Source organism: Helicoverpa armigera, chromosome 23 (assembly GCF_030705265.1).
Source record: "Helicoverpa armigera isolate CAAS_96S chromosome 23, ASM3070526v1, whole genome shotgun sequence".
NCBI classification, from domain to species: Eukaryota; Metazoa; Arthropoda; class Insecta; order Lepidoptera; family Noctuidae; genus Helicoverpa; species Helicoverpa armigera.
This window is the reverse complement of record NC_087142.1, coordinates 767,724-788,529: the sequence shown is the minus strand read 5'-3', so window position 1 is coordinate 788,529 and position 20,806 is coordinate 767,724. Positions and strand designations below refer to the sequence as shown.

The window sequence follows — 20,806 nt, the reverse complement described above, 5'->3', positions numbered from 1 at the left end:
AAAAGATTTCTTGGAATTGCATATCAACCAACTTTTTTCGATAAATGGACCATTTAAAGTATTTTTATTTCGTAATGAAGGTGTATGTACCAGTACGAAAAGTACTGCATTTTGTTGCATTCCTTTAGAGCACCTATTTAGAACATTCCTATGGGTAAGAACAAAATACTAAAACGATGGATTGCACCGAAATGTATAGAAATATATCTTCAAGCTTAGCACAGGCAGGGTAGACAATAATAGTAGCTTAGTCATATAACACTGTTGTACTTATAAATATATCTAAGGATTTTAGTATATAAGTGCCTTTGCAGCATAAAAATAAATGATCAGGTAAGTTAACGCATAAATTCTTCCAGATGTTTTGAATACCTATCTAAATTTAAATTATATCTTCAATAAGTTCTAAAAAAAATCGAAAAAAAATCATTATAATTTCTAGAAAGTTAAATTAAAGCTTGTAAAAATATTTTTCTATGATTTTTAATTCCGTTCGCAAACCCTTTTCTCAGTGAAAATTAATAAGCCGCAGTTACTTATATACTGAAATTCTTATAAAGAAAAATCTCATAATCCCTAGTTTTTGGTGCGATCCGTCGTGATTTTTATCGATTTAGATTGTGTGCCGTCCTTGTCTATCATTGTGTTGAGCGACAGAGACAGAACTATCTATCGATTAAACTTACATTGTAATGTAGTGATATTCATAAGTATGTGGATTCTGTTTATTAATACTGACAGTTACCTATATTTATTTGTATTGATTTATGATAATTTTCTGCGCAGCAGTTTCGGTGTTTAACACTTACAGACAAAAATTAGAATAGATATAGATGTTGTTTACAAATAAGCAGTATTTTAATGTGCATTTAATTTATATTGCAACTAAAGCCTTAATACACAACTGGACACTAAATAAGCTCAAATTGTTAAAAAAATTACAAAAACAGCATAATAAAATGTATAAAGCACTATGTATTAATGTCAATTGTGCAACCAGTTTCAAAACTTAATATTTAGAATCATCTCAATCTCAATAAGATTTTCCTGATTCCTACGCATAGGTACTTTAATTGTTTATATATTTTATTTAGGGACTGTACTTAAGCCACCTTTAGCTTGGCAGAAATGTTATTTCCTAAAATGTCGTCAATATTAATAAAGAGAATGCAACCTGTCATCAGTTGCCTTACTAGAAGTGATAGCTTACTCGTTCCTGTATTGTAAACTGCACTGAATATAATATTCAAACTTAATCGTTGTTTTATTTATTACTAGCCGTTTGCCCGGTTACACCCGCGTCCCGTGGGCACTACTGCCCGTACTAGGGTAAAATATAGCCTACGTTACTCAGGACGGCTTTTCAAACAGTGAAAACATTTTTCGTCAGCATGATAAGACTTAACTTTGTGCCAAACGTATGATGTAAAACCCAAATAAAAAGCCACAATTATAAAACATAGGTGATTTATTTTCCAACACCATTGACAAAACGCTACAAAATAAAGCAAATAAAAAGTTGCATCAAACTTAAACTAAGAGCTTATCCACATGATTGTCATAACATAAATCTTGGACAAATAATAAAATAACATTACTATACATTTTATTAAGATCTTTAGATAACTTGAGACCAGTAGCGTAGCGTGGGGGGGGCAGGGGGGGCAAATTCCCCGGGCGGCAGCTTTTAGGGGGCGGCAAAATTTACCCAATTAAAAAAAAATTGTTCGCAACTACATAAAACTGTCTAACAATAACAAAACATTAAACAAGAAAGTTGAAAATTTTTAAACTTAAAATTAATTATTGTCAGGTACTTAAAACACACGAGACACATTTTACGTAATTTTGGTTTTGAGTCTTAAATAAAAAATAATTAAAATTTCGCGCTCGCTTCGCTCGCGTATTCAGAAACTGTATGCGCTTAATTTTGCATTTGTCAACAAACAAAAAGTTAAGTACGTTTGGGCTAAATTTTACGTAATATTTGTTTTAAGTCCGATAAAAATTTCGCGCTCGCTTCGCTCGCGTATTCAGAAACTATGTAATGGGCCCTTATTTTTGCATTTGTCAACAAACAAAACGTTAAGTACGTTTGGGCTACATTTTACGTCATTTTTGGTTAAAGTCCGATAAAAATTTCGCGCTCGCTTCGCTCGCGCATTTGGAACTTTCAGTACTTCAAGATTTCAAGTAACAAAGATATAAAAGAAAAATCTACTTGAGAACCTCCCCCTTCTGCCGGGGCTGCGGGTTGTTCGAAAGAGTTACCGCGGCTCTGGAACATAAAAGGCCTTCGAAGGAACACGACGGTGTTTAGTCAGTAAGAGTCTGACACTCCCTCACCGCTGTTAACCCACAGCGGGAAGGGTCATTTGATGATTTTTAACGTCGATACAAAAAAAAACCCTGTTTTTGAAGTCGGTTAAAAATGACAAACGGCCAGTAACACTTGTTAAAAAAAATACACGGGAAGGGGCGGCTAAATCGACAACTGCCCCGGGCGGCAGATACCCACGCTACGCCACTGCTTGAGACCATTGAAAAACAATTTATAACATAAGAGTAAGAAGGTTGAGACTACAATAACATAAAAATATTTGGACAAAACAAAATGAAATTCGTATTAAGAGAATGGTAACTTAAAAAAAGTACAAAAATACATATTTTATTACAATATAATTGATATTATGCTAACTGTTTTCTACTTCACATGTCTTTGATTTATAAAAACTATATTGATAAGATACAACTATATATTTTACATTATTTCTCGATACAAAATTAAGGCACTTGTGTAATACAGGTTTTCGGACATCATTTTAAAGCAAGTTCTAAAAACTAATTTAAACACAAAAAAATATATTATTATTTAAGTAATTTTAATTGAGTGATAATGAATGTAATTACTTATCTGAGGTTAGTTAATAATTATAAATCAATCACAGTGCAATTTAATTTAAATTGATATTGTTAGTGATGCGTGGGCCTTCTATGGGCCGGGGATTCCCCGAACAGAGTTCAAACAAGAACGAATTCCAGTGTCCAAATGTTTGTCTTCCAAAGCCGAGGCGATAAGCGAACCGCGATAAACGAAAGAGGTCAGTTACAACATTGAAACGGAATAAATGAATACATTTTGTGTTTATGAGAAGAGACACCCAAACGAATTTAGTTTTATTTTATCGCGCCGATAATTTTGTAGATGGCAACCGGTTTAATCTTGAAGTTTTTATGTTGCTTATCAAAAGTAACACAAATATTCTTTGATTTGAGCAAAGGTAAATATTACCTGTGCTATTGTAGGCCAGAAATAAGGCAATAATTATTAAGTTATTGGCAAATTATTGATAACATTGAATAGGAACGGTAATTATGTGTGATATAGGATGGTTCTGTTTAACATTTTAGAATTGAGCTACATAGGTACATGCATATTTATATAAAAATATTATTTTGTATATATCATGTATTTATATCACTATACGAACAGACAAACATTGTGTCAGGCAAATTACTTTTGTACAACAAAAAAAATGAAAAAAAAGTGGTTGTAACCTGTCTCATTCATTATTAGTTTGATATCACAAAATTACACTATATTCTGTTTATCACAAACAAATGTAGGTACATTGTTACAAACATATATTTTGTTGATACAAAAACAATATGGTTTATTCATAGTATGGAACCAAGGACATGAATAAATTATGTATCTTCAAAATCGTCTTCCTCATGACCGCATTTAATTAATGAGGTGAATTACTATCTAATCTAAAGAAATACATAAAATAAGTTTATCATTTTGTTAAAAGATATTTGAGCAATTAATGTCTAATCACACAATGTGCAGTCTACCATTTTTTTATTAATTAAAACCACACAAGATATTGTTTTTTTCTATCTACAAGCAGACTACTGTTGTAGATGCAGATACAGAGATCTTAATCATAATTTTGAAATTCATTGAAATGTTATTTATTAATCTTACTTGACTATTTGCCTCATCATAGCTTTTATTTGATCTAGTCCAGTCAATACGTTGAGACTTGAAATTTCAATTTCTTCAATTAATATTTAAAACTTGAAATGTGTTCAACTTTTCATTAAGGATTACATACAATATTTTGATGTAGTCAAACCACAATGAATATATTAATATCCCCGTGTTTACATAAATTATTGATAATAAACAATGAACTGTAGAATTGAGACCTAACAAAATTACAAGTTTCTACTGTTAATGTTTTTTACCTTTTCATTGATAAATCATATTTGACATGACTTCCTTGTTGAGCTTCTGAGCGATGAACTCAATGATTGTGAAGACCAGCTCTCTCCGGCTTGCTGTGCACCTCATGAGGATCTGGAAGGCTTCCAGGTAGTCAAGAGGATCCAGCCTCCGGAGGTAGTTTAATACTATGTACAGAAGCTCACTCAGCTTCTCTTTGACAGTTGCCCATATTTCTCGAAGTGTTACTACAGCTGAAATGAAATATAGTAATTTTATTACATTATAAATAAAAACATTATTTTTCCCTTTCCCGAACTGTCACACTGCTGGGCCTGCCCATTTTGTCTATACACCTCTTGAAACTTTCGATTGTTCAAGATAAAAAAAAAATATTCTTTTTAATATGGTATTGTAATTAAAGTTGAGATAGTGACTTTCCTTTATTCTTTTTGAAATTTCCATATTTAAGACCACATAAGTGGTCACATAATCAATACACGTAAATTACAAGTTTTAGCAACAAGTAAACATAGTTGAAAACTCACTTGAAACTCCGAACCCCGTGGCTCCACCAATCCCGGCACCCAGAGCAGCTCCGAGCCGTCCGCCTGCATACCCGCCCATGACTCCACCAGCGACTGCCATAACGGTAGTCAGTAAGGCTGCATTGCTGTCCCATACTATCCGGATATCGAACATATCAGCTACAACAGAAAGAAGGTGTGTTGTGAAGAGATGATGATAATTTTAATACTTAAAAATTTATATAATATAAAAAAAATGGAAAGACAATATTTTTTGATTTAGTAATATTGATGGACTTTTGTAGAAATAAGTTAAGAGAGGGTTAGACTAACAAATGCAAATTAAAAAATGTGTGGATATTAAATTATTTTATTTTTAAGCTACATGAAGTGTGTATTTAATTCAATTAATAAGATAACAATACTGCATTGATTAATACATAGTAGCATTTTGGGAACAAAGTATTATATTATATTATTAGTAGTATTTTCAAAGCTTAGTTTTCGGTTTTTTCAAATTCAAATAGTTAATAAAAATTTCAAACTTTTAAAGGAGAGATTGATAGGATCAAATCCCATTTGCTGGCAAACCGTCAATATTATTCTTTCACTAACTACGTTTTACAAAAGCGAGTGTCCTACGTCCTCGTAAAGTCCTCGACGAATACAAAACTAAAAAACTTTTACTCACCCAATTGCAAAATTATTTGTTCCACCCATGTTCTTTCGTACCTCACATCACCTGCATAGATTTCCACTTGCATGTCCATTTTGTTATCAAAAAAACTATTTACGTGTGAAAATACAAAATTGGAAATGAATCAAACAAACCAAAATATAATAATTTCTTGGCAAGTAAACAAAAATTCACATCACAGAAACCCTTTGACGTAAAAGTCCAAACAAAACAGATTAAAAAATTATTTACGTTCCGTCGCGTCCTGCGACAAACGCGCTTGATGGCAAACTAACGGATGATTTTAAATGTTCCCCTCCTTTTGTTTATCGAAATTAAGATAGCTAAAGATTTTGATTACTATCTTTATTAATCGGTCATTAAGTAGGTAGTGACACTGTCGACATCACCTACTTACGACTTCTTGGCACGTAGCCAAAATTCGAAACAAATATGCAATACAATAATGTTATTGAATGAAATTTTGGTATACATGCATAAAGTAAATAACCACTAGAGAGCGCACTCGCCAATTTCTGCTAAGAACACGACTCACCACTGCGGGCGGGGGGACGCGGCATAATCCGCGGCTACTATTGGTCAGTTTACGGTCGCTACTAAAGGATCGTACTGATCGTAGCCTTATAGTACGCGCAAAATCACTAACTTTTGGCGAGCGTCGGGGCACTGTATGCGCAGTCAAGTGGTTTTATAGTCTTTGTATACATGGGACGCTGTAGACATTTGTAAACAGCTTGCTACACGTAGTAATCTGTGTTTGTAAGCTTGGTTTATTCGGTGGCGTGAAGTTGTAATAAATTCGCATCAATTCATTCAATTTCTTGAGCGATGTTCCGAACAGCCATTAGTTTGGCACGAAATCTATACTTAGGTACTAATATTAAAAAGCTGAAGAGTTTGTTTGCTTGAACGCGCTAATCTCAGGAACTACTGGTCCGATTAAAAAAATTCTTTCAGTGTTAGATAGCCCATTTATCGAGGAAGGCTATAGGCTTTTTATCCGGGTTCGTGCAGAGGTTCCCACGGGATGCGGGTTAAACCACCTGTCTAAGTATAAATTTGTTTTTCATATAAATATACATGAAGCTAGAGATAGCAATCATGTTAGACAGATACCTACCTATTGTTTATAAATAAAGGGGTCGTGATTCTGACCAGCGCCGTCACCTAAAATTACAAAAGCAAACTGTTTAACTGGACAGTCAAAATTTTGGGGATTCCTAGAAACAAATAAAAACTTTTGACTGTAGATAATTTATTTTAATAATCATGTATAAAATACAGGTAAGGGATTCCCTACAAATGTTGCGATATAGTTTCATATAAAGGGGATTTCCCTATCTATCGCACGAGTACTATCGCTCAAGGGTAACTATTCTGAATAAAAATGGGAATCCCCTAATTTTGTGTGGTGATCTCAAGGGGACCATGTAACTGAAAACATAGCTTACAGATGCATAAAGACGACACTGGCTGCCAATAAGACTGGCGACCATCGCAGGCTTGGTATTTGCCTTAGATTTTCAAGCGCTGCTGGTGAAAAAAAGCGGTTGTTTAATTATCTAGCTAGTGACCTCCGCAGGACTGGCGCCAGCATTACTGGGCCCCGATTCTCCTAAGTTAATAATGACAAAATCGAATAGAAATCGAATCGCAATATGATCGTAATAGCAGTTTTAACCATATCGGGCATTCTGCTACTAATAAAAGACCAATCGTATTCGATTGACATTTGATTGGTGTGCGATTGGTCTGCTATTTTAATGATTTTGGTCTATACGGTAGTTTGCTGTACAATCATTTTGCAATCGTAAATCATTTGCAGACAAAATCATTCATTATTGAATGACAGTAAAGGATAAAAACGTTTATTTCAAAGAAAAAATAGCGGAATGCCACATACGCTTCAATCGTAATCGAGTCGGGATTGGATTTCAGTCGAATCGAGTCGAACGTCAATCGAAGGTCGCATAAGTAAAATTAGGAGAATCGGGCCCCTGGCTTCGTGTGATCTTTGCACTCCTCAGTTTGTTAAATAAAGGGGCTGGTGATGCATTTATGTTATCTGAGTGAAACCCTTGCGATACCACTCAGGGGCCGCACTGTGGAGCCTGGCCCTTAGGCAGTTTTTAGTGTTGTGGTAATTAATCAAGTGAATGTAATGACTATAGTTCAGATAGGTAGGTGCACTGGTTCTCAGCTGCATCCCGTTCGACTGGAAGCTGACCCCAACATATTTGAGAAAAGGTGAGGCAGATGATAATGATTGCTATACTATTATAACAAATTAGCAACATCAACTTTCTTGTAATACATGTTCAAACTAGGTATGGACATATCAAAACAACCAGTAAATATAGATTGATATTATTTATTTATTATTTATTGTCTTTCATATACAAATTAACATAGTTTTTATACAAACACACATTTGATTTTTACAATACATGATATAAAATTATCTTATCTCATACAATTATGCTTATCAAATAACAATCAATCCTTATAATTAATCAGCCATTTTATATTATTATGCACCAGTCATATTTTAAAGCTAACATCTTCATTCAACCTTAATATTTTGAGTTTATTTCATTATCATGATCAACACAACAATAAAAGTAGATTATTTTCATCAAAAATACAAATTAAGTCACAATTCCAATGTCATTAAAACTTATACATGTATTTTATCAAAGTATACAATTCAGGTCAACTTTTATTTAAATACTCTGTCTTCATACAAATGATTTCAAAAGATACAATACTATGCAGCTGTGATGCTTGATAAAATTTTCTTGCCAAGGATACCGGACGCTGTCTGTAGAATGAGCATAGCAAGTTGGGTTTTGTCACCGGATGTGGTGAGGAACATGGCCGCTCGCTTGTAGTCCTCCAGCCCTAAGCCTGCCAGGTAGTCATACACTATATCAAACAGTTCTGATAGCTTCTCTTTTATATCCTGCCAGATGCTCCTCATGGATACAGCTGTAACAAAGAAAATAATTATTTGACTTTAAGGTAGTTAAAAAAAATCATCTTCCCGCAGTTGTTACCCATAAAACTGCAAGTGATGGTTAATTTAGTTTGTTATTTAGGGAATTTTTTGATTACATAAAGCAATAGATTCATCCAAATTCATGTAATTGTAACATTAAATATTTGGAAATTTTCTACATGTACCTACACTACAAAAAAAAAACAATTTGATAACTAAAACAATTTCTTTTGATTCTTTGAATATTGAGAATTCATGCAAGGATCAGAGCTGTGAAAACATCGGAATCAGGGAATAAACTTGACTAAAATTCACTTACCAACGATACCAAGTCCGCAGGCACCTCCGACCGCGCCGCCGACTGCCGCTCCGATTTTCCCTCCATAATGGCGGCCGATCAAACCACCCGCCAGCGCAAGCCCCGTAGTCACCAACAGCGCCGACTTTGTTCTCTCATCGCTCAGGACCACGCGGAAGTCGAAAGCATCGCTGATACTTAGTATCACTTTCTCGATGCACGCAGGGTCAAATGGCAAACCAGCATTCCCGCACATTGTGCCACGAGTATACACAGACTCGTAGCCGTTATCGGAGCCCGAATCTGAATCGTAATCCATTTTTAAATTTAGATTTACAAATTTAACAACGCACTGACGATGTGACTGTGATTACTCCTCGTAATGCCGGGTTTTTAAAGCTAGTTTGAAAGCTGTCTATCCACAATAAAAAAACTACAGTGAGCCAAAAAGCCAACTCGAGCCCACACCGGACAATCGGGGAATGAATGAAATTGTTGAAAAACTGGAAACAAGGGCACACATTTATATTTTTATGTCGTAGGTATTTGAGGAATTTTAAGACTATAGACAATGTGGATGATATTCGCGGAGAAAAACTGATTGGATTTTGACCAATAAAATAAATGATAAAGAGACTTATACAATATCAACAAAGTTTCAGATTATTCTTGATAATAAGATCAGTGTGATTTTTACATAACTGCAGAAAGACTGCGATAAATCTAGAAATCTAAAGTTGAATAACCAACGATACTCTCGTTATGAAATGAAACCCTTGACAACTTTTATACCAAAAATAAAAATAAATATTTTGTTGTCAAAAATATCAGTGTCATTTGCAACTTCAATGCAGCCGGCTGTCGATTATTTATTTTAAAAAAGTTCATCGAATTTGTTTAAATTATTTGCAATTTTATGTTTCTATCATGCAAAGGGCCACTGCACGTTTAAACCAACGGATAGCTGAAGAAGCGCAGCTCCTAGCCGAGGAAAAGTGGATAATAGAAGCGTTAAGGAAAGTTAAACAACAAAGAAATGGCTTACAGGTTAGTATTGTTTATAAACAAACCCAGATCGTAAAAACTGTATTATTCGTTACAGTAACTATTACGAAATATAGAAACTACATTTCAGATAGAAAGACTCCACTTAGAGAATTTGAAGGCGACAATAAACAGAGAAGAGTTAAGGAGTATAATTTCTTCAGACATCGCTGTGAACAAGGATAGTGAAACTGCTCAGAGCCAATCTGCAGAGGCTGATAAACCCACCGCTCCTGACTATCCACTGACTGAGATAATCCCGGTGACGAATTTAGCACTGTTAGATGGTCCAGTTGCAGGGATTGATGACGAGATGTGCAACACTGAGAAACTCAACCTGTCTGTAACTAACTCAGTATTCAGTAAGTGCAGCATTTTTTCATTGATTTCCACTAGCTTTTTATGGACAACCTCCACTGTAAACATTTAGCTTTCTTCCTAGGTATATTGGAAGCTGACCTTGAGGTCAATCCAATATACCTAAAGCTGCTGAGTTGATTTTAATATGGGTAAGCTGCCTGATCAAAATCAAAAGTCAATATTCACAGTAGGCTAAAAATCAGCACTTTTTGATCATCAAATTTACAAAAGACAGCCCCCAAAATGCCCGCCCTTCACCATTTCCTATGTGTTTCATCAACTTCCTAACCCAGTTACCTGGGCAACCCAATAAATACCCTTTTGTAAGGCTAATTTTTCGATTTTCTGGCATATGAATGCAACATCTATTGAAAAATATTTTGAATAGATATCAAAAAACAGAACCATGCAGACTCAATTGATTTTCTATTGTTTTCTAATAATTGCTTATAATTGTAGCGAATCAGCACATGGCCTCATTGGACATAGAAGAGGATGATGATGATTTGGACAATGCTTTAGAAGACGATGAAGACATGGAGAACTGCCTCATTGAAATGAACATGCTGATGCAGTCTAAATGATGTACCCAGAAGGATATCTTCATAACTATTAACTTGAACTGAATTTGTAAATAAAGGTATTTCTAAGTTCACTTTTAAGAGTAATAAGTATTATTATCACACACTCATATTTTATTACATACATGCAGTAGATATAGTTAAAAAGCCATTGCTGACATCCTGTCAATATAACCATGAAAAACCATAATGAATGTTGAATATCATAACTTTTTGACAATCATGATACATTTCATTTTGTCCCTATAAATAAAAAACAACATGTATATTAACAAAGAATTTAATAAAGTTTGTCTTACATTTACTTTTACATACAATAAACCATTAATGTATGCTATATACAAATGTTCATACAACAGTTTATAACAAAAAATATGTTTTTCGAGACCAAATTGCGTTTTACTTTACGGAACATTGTGAATGGCACATTCTTCCGGCAAGGGTGCTAAGTTTCTAGGTAATTTAGGCACTGCTATTCGTTATATTTTGATACGTAGAGTAATTAAGTGAGATATTTGAACACAACTGTTCTGTGATCAAATCCTATGCTGGTTAGTTGGCTTTGTACGCATTTTGCTACATAGGTGAATATAAATTAATCGCAACCAATTATGAGTGAGTGCATCTTATTATCATAAATGTATGATGGATGCATAATGCGTATTCAGCCAATTCATACTGGCGAATCAATAAAGCAATTAGTTTAGATAACTACAATTTATAAATCTGTAATGGAACATTGTAGATGTCTTAAAATAAAAGGGCACTACCCCATTGTCAAATAATAAAACAGGCATAATAACATCTTGAAAAATATTTATAATTTAAGACAATTTAATACAGATGAATAAAAAATTGCTTAAAAAGACTGTACAGAACAAAAAGCAGTTATCACAACTAATTGCTTAACTAAACCGCCAATATGTAAAAAAATACAAGCGGTCAGATAAATACAATAATGAAATACATCTAGGTAAAATACCAATCATTTTCAGTCTTTCATTCATAAACATTAAGTGTTCATTCACGGATTTCATTCACTCGTATCATGTAGCGGCGAAGTGTCTCATGCAACACAACTTATGCACATTATTTACTAAACTCCAGTTACTTTGCTGGTTATTTAGCTATTTTCTAACCGTACAATGTACATGAGCCGCGAATAAAATGTCGCAGTTATTTTTCTAAAGATTATCGTAAAATGTTAGTGTGAATTATACTTTTAAAACAAAGTGTAAGAGAAAGATAATAACAGGCTAGATTACAGTGGAAACAGTCTCAGAAGAAATAACCTAATAAATGTCACTCCAATCAAAATGTTTTCTTTACAAAAATAACTGCAACATGAAATAAAACCAACTAAAAGTATTACAATAAATAATGAAATGTTAACCCTACATAGTTGCAACATGTAAAAGCTATTTGTACAAGGCATAGTTTACACATCAACCGTTTAAAACTATAAGCTTGCTTCGTGGTTTTTCTCAAAAACCATCTGGTAATTTTGAATGACAAACTGCTGGTAGACAGTGTCGAAGGATATACACATAGATTTACATTTATTATTGAAGTTATATATTAAAATAATAAATACAATACGTCCTACTGCTCGAGAATCCACTGCAATCGACTAATGTATTCCAGTTTGTATTCTAGCAACACAGCTATGCGTTTTGCTAGTTTCATTAAAATATGTTCAGCTGTTTCAGCATGACCGCTATCACAGACATTAATAAAACTCGCTTTCATAATAATATTTAATCACATTGCTTGCAGTGCATTCTCAACTGGTATTTACTATATGATAAATACAAATCGTCCATGTCTTTTATATAATAAATATACATAGAGGCATGTCTTTAACTAATCGATACACCAAATCGTTTTAATCACCGACATAATCGCCTAGTCGATTTTATTCGAATCGTCTAATAGTGGACTATACTGTAAATATGTTAAATACAACGTGGTGATGACACCAAATGAAACCACAAATAATATTCATTATTATGAACAACTTTTACTGTCACACCAAATAGGTACGGTACAGTCGGCCACAAAAGCGGTCAAACAATTTGACAAATGTAATATAGCTAAACTTCACTTCACAGAGCATAAGTTGGATTCAAATTCACCCCACCACAATGCGGCCGACTGTACCAAACAAAACCTACTCATAATAAGAAACACTATTTCGAATTCTGTGAGTACCACAGTCACTTCACTTCACAAACACTGAATTTGGTGAGTATTAGAGTCTTGTGCCGCTATCGGGCGGGCAGCTTGCGCTTGGTGGCGCATCACGTCTGCCGCGCGGAACACGACGTGTAGAACAGGATGTAGGCAGCGCTGGACTTTACTTCGCTCGAGGGGATTTCAGTCACCACGTGGTCGTCGTACTTGTACCATCTGCGCCGATTTATATAGTGCTTGTTAGTTATATGCAGTTGGGAATAGAAATATATAGTTCAATGGTAAAAGGAGGTCCTAAGTTTGATGATGACGATGAAAGGTAAAATGTCTAATTTCTGTATTTGGATCGATGTTGTTCTCATTTACAGGATAATAGGAGACAAGCCTATCAGTGGAATAATAGAAAGGGATTATATTAAACTAGCGACCCGCCACGGCTTCGCACAGGTGGTAATTTAATGGATGTTATTATACTCACTCTATCTATTAAAAAAAACCGCATGAAAATCGGTTGCGTAGTTTTGAAGTTTTAAGCGTAGGTACAAAGGGACAGAAAAACGTCTTCGTTTTATACTATGTAGTGAAGTAAATATACCTTTAAACAGTGAAAATTTAAATATTGCCCTAAAGAGAAGTTTTTGACTACAAATCACAAGAATAAAGAAAAAGGGGTGAATAAAAATAGTACTCCAAAAACACTTACTTCCCATAAACACTGCTCTTACAATACGCCGTATAATGTCCTCCCTCCATAGAGCCATAATGATTCGACACCGCATACAAATTGTACGAGTGATTCGGCGGACTATGTAGCGAGAACTGCCTCATATCAAGGTCTTCTAGAGGAAAGTCAATATAAGTCTGTTTCTTCCTATATGCGTTACACATATACTCTTTGGGATCGACGTAGAATCGCTTGAAGTGTATGACCAGGACTGGGGGAAGGCGGGAGATGTCTAGCTTCTTGACTGCATCACGCTTCTCTTTGCAGTTGGGGCAGTTCCAACCTGGTATTGTTTCGCCGTTCAGGTACAGTTTTAGGCAGTCCTGTTGGGGAAAATTGTGTTTAATTTTTCAATGTCAATACATAACTACAAATACATAACGCACGCTGAGAACGAAAGTGACTCAACTCAAAATTGCAAATTTTTGGGAAAGAGCGAAAAGGTGTCCGTCGTATTAAGCATTTTCTGTTCATTTTACAATAACACTAAAACATGGTAACAAAAGTTATGAATTTCTGTTGAAATTTATTGTTTCACTAAATAGCTTTAGAAACATTATATAGTTTTTGCTAAAAAATATGATTTTCTCGTATAAAATACAGTTTAAAAAAAAACCTAAAAAATAGGTCACTTTAGTATTAGAAGTTTTTTATTTCTACTGACCTTTTTAGGTAAAGGTCTGTTCATTTTTAACTTTGTTTTAAAAAAATATGTTTTTTCTAAAAATAAGTCAGTTTCATTCTTAAGATTTTGTTTATTTTTTCAAAAAAGCAAAATAAAACAGTGAAGTATGTGTAAGTGTCATTTAATAAATCACTCCTTAGACTTAATAGAGATCAGTAATAATAATCACACTAAAAAAATAGTATCAAAATCGTGTCATAAAGTAGGAAACCAAGCATTTACGTAAGTAATTCTTAAATATTATAACGAAACATAATCAATATCACTCTTCTATAACACTAATAAAATATTTATCCAAATCAATAATATCAGCACTAACTTTTCAGTTTAACATAGTAGTAGTATTAGTACAGTCTTGTTCTTCATAGTCATAGTTATAGTTCGGTTGTATTACCTAATCAAATTTTAATTAAACTCTGCTTAACTCAGACAATACAAATATTGAGACCTTCTGTTTTCACTGGTTTAGATAACGAATTCTTAAATTTAACGAAACATAACCAAAATAAAAATAGTTAGGTATTTAAAGTATTTGAATTACATCAAAATCAGTATTAGTAGCATAACTTATCTATCAGTTTACCACAGGAACAGTATTCTGGTTATAATTCAGTTGTACTTAATCGACTATTAAACTCTGCCTATTGCACTAATTCAGACTTAGCTTTTTGGTACAACATACTCCTTTAAAGTTTGTTATTTTAATATCTAATAATAATAATTGTCGTATGTGTCCTGTTCTATTATTATTTGAACTAAAGTTTCTTACAAAGTGTTGTAAAAACTAGCGTAAATACTAGGTATTAAATTTTTTCTGACTAAATCTTTGAGATCCCTTTTTTTATTTTCTTTTAACTCAAGTGCATGCTCATACAGCTGTTTAATTACAATTTCATTGAACCCCATCAATTTTTTACGTTTATTACGCATGTCGATTTGAGAAAACATCTCATCGGAGTATGATGTTTTATAATAAAAATGGAACATCTCCGCTTTGTCAAATTTCAGTACTTTAAGATCATTCCACAGTATTGTTTCTTTATGGAAGTTTTCGTTGAAGTTGTATCCCCACTGCTCTTGAAGTAGTTTGAGATTTAAGAAGAATTCATAATTAACTTCTTTGACTATGAAAGGTGGTCCAGACTTCCGAGCGCTTTTGATCAAGGTAGCAAATTGAACAGGTATGTATATAGGCCCTGCTTTTTCGTTCTTTTTAATTTCCTTTTCAATTAAGCTGTGCACATTATCTGCTTCATTTTGGGTGTGCCCTTTTATTAGATACTTATGGGTTATACTTTCGATGTTATCAAAATAAGCGACAGCATATGAATATAGGCTAGCAATAACTTTATTTTTGTTCTGCCCAGTGCAATTGTCAGAGTAAAATGTTACATGTAACTTTTTATCTGCGTTTTTTGCGCTTAGGGTTCGTAAATAATCGAAAATACATGAACCTATTTCATTGGCTCCTCTTTGCCCCTGAGTCTCGTCCCAAAAATAACAGTAAACGTCTCCGTAAGACTTTTTATCATCTTCTCCATTTTTTAATTCTGTAATTGTGAAATCAAGGCAGTTTATTTTTGAAGAATAGTAAAAATAACTTGGACTGGGACATAACATGACGGATTGTAAATCATAAATAGCACAAATGTGGGTCTCGTCAATGTTTCGACGGTCCGACCGTTTTTCTTGGCGACACAGTTCTTTTTCTTCGAGGTGTTTATCATAGTTCGATTTGAGCAGTGTTTTAGTACTTTCAGGAGCAAGTTCATACGCAACACACGTTTCACACCTGTCTTTTTTCGGCTGAAAAAAACTTATATTGAATTCTTTATTAAAAGTATTCAAGTATAACCAATAGTCGCACTGTGGCAAACTTTTTTCTTTTTGATCATTGTTAAAATCTGTCCAGAGGTCCCTTATAGTTTTACTGTCGGAAATGTACTCTCTACTTGTAGTCGCTCTTAAATAATGGGATTCTATCCTCGGTATCAACTCTATGTGGTTCCTGATGCTTTGGAGCAGTTCAGGGTCTACCCTTTTTTTGTTGTCATGCTTTCCTCTAAGCTCAGGCTCTACGATACCATGGCTGTTGGTTTTACTTTTAACAGTTCTTAGCTGTCTGTCCGTTATGTCCAAAGTGTTTATGAAAAATAATTTACAAACACGTATCTTTTTGCCATCTATTGTGAAATAAAAGGAGTTGTTTGGAAGGCGAGGGTTTCGAGCATTTGAGTACCTGTACCTAGGTTGCACTTCCATCATGCAAGATCTAATAAAAGCACGCTTCAGTTCCAAATTTGATAATCCCCAATAGGCTTTGAACAGATTATACCTCTCATCCTCTTTTATATTGTCAAAACATTTAAGTCTACACTTGCTCGTACATGTTTCTTTCACATGCCTAGCTGGAATGTATTTTTTTGATATGGACATAGACCTGTAACTTTTTCCGGAGTTTCGTGACATTTTTACTTGATTTTGTTTCCAGTTACTAGGGTTCCTTTTACGCTTCCTACTTTTTGAAGGTTCCGGTTGAACTGAAGAATCAGAAGACGAAGAGCTAGTGCTGGAAACATGTCTACTTCTTTGATTTAAATTCACAGCATGGTGGTATGATGGATCTGAGTCACTGAGATCCACATCACTTTCATTCGGATGTATAGGTGATTGAACATATGAAGGTTGGTTACCTGTTCGAGATTTTAAATTGCTTGTACTAGGGCCCGGAATGGCTGTATTTTGACATTCATTTGTTACAGGTGTACTTGAACTAGATGATGAAGTACTGCTACTACTTGAGGATGAAGATGAACTGCTCGTACTGGAATTTCTTGAACGTGGTCGGACAGCAGATGTAGTTTCTGAGGTTTTTTCAGTAATTTTTGATTCCGTATTTATTTCTTGACAAGCCTTTTCAGGGTCCTGAAACATGAATAATTTAACTTTTTATCACAAGATAAAACTTACATTAAAATGACCACCCATGACTTAAATCAAAATTAATAACTTACGTTTAAAGGTTTTGTTTTTCGGCTTGGAATTTGAACATTGTTATATTCCTGGTTCAGACGTGGAGGTGTATTTTCGATAATCGATGGGCTAGATGGCATGTTTTCTTTGTCGATATCCAAAGCCTCGTCAGGGCTCTGCAAACAAGTACAATAGAGAATATGGAAAACAAATATAAACATTTTTACAAATAATTATAGTCCCTAGGTACTAATGAAAAACGAATAATAATCGAACAGTTTTCGTAATTACCTTATTCTGCTGTCTCTCTTCCACTAATTGAAGAATTAAAGCACTTCTTTTCATTTTAGTTTAGGGGTTACCGACTCAGTAGGGAACATTAAACACTGAAAAAAGTAATAAATTGCACTATTAATCAATAAGTCAGTTGAAAACCAAACTAAAAAATGTTAAACAGACTTTCTTCTAAATAGTACAAAATACAGATGAGTACACTTAAAATTATACAGACCTGATTCAAAATTGGTCCATTATTTAGACTCATTTCTTAATAAATAAGTGACCCAATTTGATATGTGTCACCTAATACGCTAATACTTATAATGTAAAAGGAACCTAAATCTAAATCGGTCAGTTTATGACTAAAAATTGTAACTAAACTTACCTCCGAAATTGACAAACAAACAGACACAAAGCGTAATCGGTCACTACGTTGCTAAACTTGTCGCGTCTTGTCACGACAACTCACGGCGCAACACTGATTTCGTCACTTTCATTCGGGCGCGGGGGGAGGGAACGGTTGAGTGACAAAGAGACCGAAATATACCTCTATCCTTTTCTTACTTTTATTGGTCAGTTTTCTAATATAATTGTGATAGAATATACTTTTTTAAGTCATTCTGTATACTTAACTCATTTAACCAAAATTTTGAAATCGGTCACTTTCGTTCTCAGCGTGCGATAAGACACATAAAAATAATAATGAATCCTGCAGAATAAAAATTCCTGTGGGCACAAAGAATTTGAATAATGTGTAATTAAATGGTCTGATAGATTTTTGCCACATGGAGAAGACTTTGAAATATTTGTATCAGGCATTTCATTCTGAAATATGGAAGTATCCTTATGCTTGCATTACACTAAAAATATGTAACCTAGGAAAATTTATCAACGCCTTTGTCACCACCACTTTTGTAACCACCACTTTTCTATAGTTTAGTACACAATTGCAAGAAAAAGTCGATCAATAACAAAAATCCATGAACTCACACTCAAAGTACACCGATTAGCATTCGCCGGCAGCTCCAGCGAGAGATTCGAGAAGGACTCGTAAGTGACACTCTGCTTGCCGCACACGGTACATCGGACGGTCGACTTGATCTGGCCGTAGAACAGCCGCAGGATCAAACTCTCTTTAGATTTGGTGTACTCGTGCCACGCCTTTTCGGAAGGGGGGAGGCTGTCCTGTGAAGAGAATTGGGTATTAATATTGGTTGATGGAGCAGAAGTTTGTAAATAAAAAATAAAATAAAAAACTTTGTCAGGGTTTGAAAGAGATACATAGGCTTCAGAAGGAACATGGATGGATCCGTTATATTGATAATTACTTTTTACTGCTCCACTTCATTTGATGATAAATGACAATTATTCTCAAAGGTTTCCAGACCCCTTGATAATGTGAACTACGAGACTTGAAATGAAAAATGTAGTACATAAGTTTGGTGTACATTTATGCGTAGCTTCCATTAAATTCAGTATTTATGTGAAAGAGATCTGGCGCTCAATGAAAGTTGTAGCTAAATATTACTGAGAATCGATGAAAACGCGAGTAATGAAATGAAATGAAATGAAATGAAATGAAATTGTTTATTTTGCAAGTTGGACATTACATCACTTTTACACGTCATTTTAAGAACGCTGAGGCCGGCATTTCCTAACTGACTGATCCCTGAGAAGAAACGCCGAAACAAACTCAAGGGTCATAGTCTCCTTTAAAGTCCAAACATGTTATAAATGAAATAATTATGTGTGAGTGTCACCATGTACGCGGTCTGGAATGGCCTTTTGAGGAAAGAGCCACATCAGGCTGGAGCTGACCAGTCCCAACAGACGGCACGCATGCATCAGTCGTCGTGTAGCTCAACCATATCTTAGGGAGCTCAACGACCTGTCACACGACGATACCAGATCTGCAGAACATTTGCGTAGGCCATTCAAAAATACTCAAACCCGCCAGACAGTATTTATGTTATAAGAATATATAATGTTGCTCGCATACACGATACTCACATTTACAATAATAATAATAAATTAAAAAAAAAATATACAATTATAACATATAAATGTCAATAAAAAGAATGTCATTAATAAAATGTTATCTGATGATAATAATATTTAAATGTCAAAAGTAACAATTCACAGGCATTTAAAAAGATATCACTCACTAAGCGAGCAGCTCATTCCCAAGCTTCTTTATCATTTAAATAATCAGATATTTTGTAATATCCTTTTTTCAAAAGTTTGGATTTTATATGATTTTTAAATTTCCTGATAGGTAAGTCACGAACCGCTTTGGGAAGTTTATTGTAAAAGCGTATACATTGACCCATGAACGAGTTGCTTACTCTGTGGAGGCGAGTAGCATGTACAGCAAGATTATGTTTATTCCTAGTATTTATGCAATGAACATCAGACATTTGAACAAAGTTTGAAATGTTTTTACGAACGTACATTAAATTTTCAAAAATATATTGAGAGGCAACAGTCAGAATGTTTATTTCTTTGAATTTCTCTCTGAGAGAAACTTTTGGACCCAGATTATAAATGGCTCGAACAGCTCTTTTCTGTAAAATAAATATAGTTTCAACATCCGCACAGTTTCCCCAAAGGAGAATCCCATACGTCATTGAACTATGAAAGTAACTAAAATAAACTATTCTGGCTGTGTCCACATCTGTGATAAGTCGGATCTTTTTAATAGCATAGGCGGCTGAACTAAGCCTTCCTGACAATTTAACTATATGTGGGCCCCATTGGAGTTTGGAATCAACGGTCAAACCAAGAAATACCGTTGACTCAACAGGCTTCAACTCTACTCCATTTAGTTGTACATTGGTGTGTAACTGCCTTACGTTAGGCGTTGAGAATTTAATTAACTTCGTTTTTGATTCATTTAAAAGAAGATTATTGACATTAAACCAATGAACAACCTTTGAGAGTGCATTGTTAACTTCGTCAAAATTGTCGAGTTGGCGCTTGATTTTAAAAACGAGTGAAGTATCATCGGCAAACAACACAATCTTGTGATTATCCCTTCCGTGATAAGGGAGGTCATTAATATAAATAAGAAACAAAAAAGGGCCTAGAATTGAACCCTGTGGAACCCCCATGGTGACCGTAGATCCAGAAGACCTCTTACCATTGACATCCACCCTCTGAATTCCATTATGCAAATAAGAAGTCAGAAGGTCAAGAGCCTTGTTTTTGATACCATAG

At 34.3% G+C, this 20,806-nt stretch overlaps 4 protein-coding genes across 6 annotated transcripts in view; 1 reads left to right on the top strand and 3 right to left on the bottom strand.

Annotated features, from left to right (window-relative positions):
* Positions 1–1,450: 1,450 nt before the first annotated feature.
* LOC110376771 (protein C19orf12 homolog) lies at positions 1,451–5,895 on the bottom strand. Its single transcript, XM_021335362.3, has 3 exons — positions 5,450–5,895; positions 4,780–4,938; positions 1,451–4,485 (listed from the first exon to the last, which is right to left on the bottom strand). Exons 1-3 carry the CDS (start codon positions 5,526–5,528, stop codon positions 4,259–4,261), a joined length of 465 nt encoding a protein of 154 aa, XP_021191037.2. The 5' UTR covers positions 5,529–5,895; the 3' UTR covers positions 1,451–4,258.
* Positions 5,896–7,822: 1,927 nt separating this feature from the next.
* Positions 7,823–9,275, bottom strand: LOC110376752 (uncharacterized). The gene is made up of 2 exons (XM_021335332.3): positions 8,773–9,275; positions 7,823–8,443 (listed from the first exon to the last, which is right to left on the bottom strand). The coding sequence occupies exons 1-2, from the start codon at positions 9,068–9,070 to the stop codon at positions 8,223–8,225; spliced, it is 519 nt and encodes a 172-aa protein (XP_021191007.3). The 5' UTR covers positions 9,071–9,275; the 3' UTR covers positions 7,823–8,222.
* A 297-nt stretch (positions 9,276–9,572) lies between these two features.
* Positions 9,573–10,810, top strand: LOC110376780 (uncharacterized). Its single transcript, XM_021335372.3, has 3 exons — positions 9,573–9,798; positions 9,887–10,157; positions 10,615–10,810. The coding sequence occupies exons 1-3, from the start codon at positions 9,679–9,681 to the stop codon at positions 10,737–10,739; spliced, it is 516 nt and encodes a 171-aa protein (XP_021191047.3). The 5' UTR covers positions 9,573–9,678; the 3' UTR covers positions 10,740–10,810.
* Positions 10,811–11,000: 190 nt separating this feature from the next.
* Positions 11,001–20,806, bottom strand: part of LOC110376755 (ubiquitin carboxyl-terminal hydrolase 8) — a 31,606-nt gene continuing 21,800 nt past the window's right edge. For all 3 annotated transcript variants that reach the window (XM_064040718.1, XM_064040719.1, XM_049837807.2), the window contains 3 exons: positions 18,581–18,775; positions 13,633–13,976; positions 11,001–13,145 (listed from right to left, as the gene is read on the bottom strand). In XM_064040718.1, the coding sequence (XP_063896788.1) occupies positions 13,037–13,145; positions 13,633–13,976; positions 18,581–18,775 (648 nt within the window). In that variant the 3' untranslated portion in view covers positions 11,001–13,036. The remainder of the gene's footprint in view (positions 13,146–13,632; positions 13,977–18,580; positions 18,776–20,806) is intronic.

What these genes read in the sequence shown, in the direction of transcription:
- LOC110376771 (XM_021335362.3), bottom strand. Translation starts at nt 5,528, where the DNA reads ATGGACATGCAAGTGGAAATCTATGCAGGTGATGTGAGGTACGAAAGA. An exon ending in ACAAATAATTTTGCAATTGG is followed by an intron (nt 4,939 to 5,449) that starts GTGAGTAAAAGT and finishes TTTCTGTTGTAG; the next exon opens with CTGATATGTTCGATATCCGG. An exon ending in CACGGGGTTCGGAGTTTCAA is followed by an intron (nt 4,486 to 4,779) that starts GTGAGTTTTCAA and finishes ATTTCATTTCAG; the next exon opens with CTGTAGTAACACTTCGAGAA.
- LOC110376752 (XM_021335332.3), bottom strand. Translation starts at nt 9,070, where the DNA reads ATGGATTACGATTCAGATTCGGGCTCCGATAACGGCTACGAGTCTGTG. An exon ending in CTGCGGACTTGGTATCGTTG is followed by an intron (nt 8,444 to 8,772) that starts GTAAGTGAATTT and finishes TCTTTGTTACAG; the next exon opens with CTGTATCCATGAGGAGCATC.
- LOC110376780 (XM_021335372.3), top strand. Translation starts at nt 9,679, where the DNA reads ATGCAAAGGGCCACTGCACGTTTAAACCAACGGATAGCTGAAGAAGCG. An exon ending in AACAAAGAAATGGCTTACAG is followed by an intron (nt 9,799 to 9,886) that starts GTTAGTATTGTT and finishes ACTACATTTCAG; the next exon opens with ATAGAAAGACTCCACTTAGA. An exon ending in TGTAACTAACTCAGTATTCA is followed by an intron (nt 10,158 to 10,614) that starts GTAAGTGCAGCA and finishes TTATAATTGTAG; the next exon opens with CGAATCAGCACATGGCCTCA.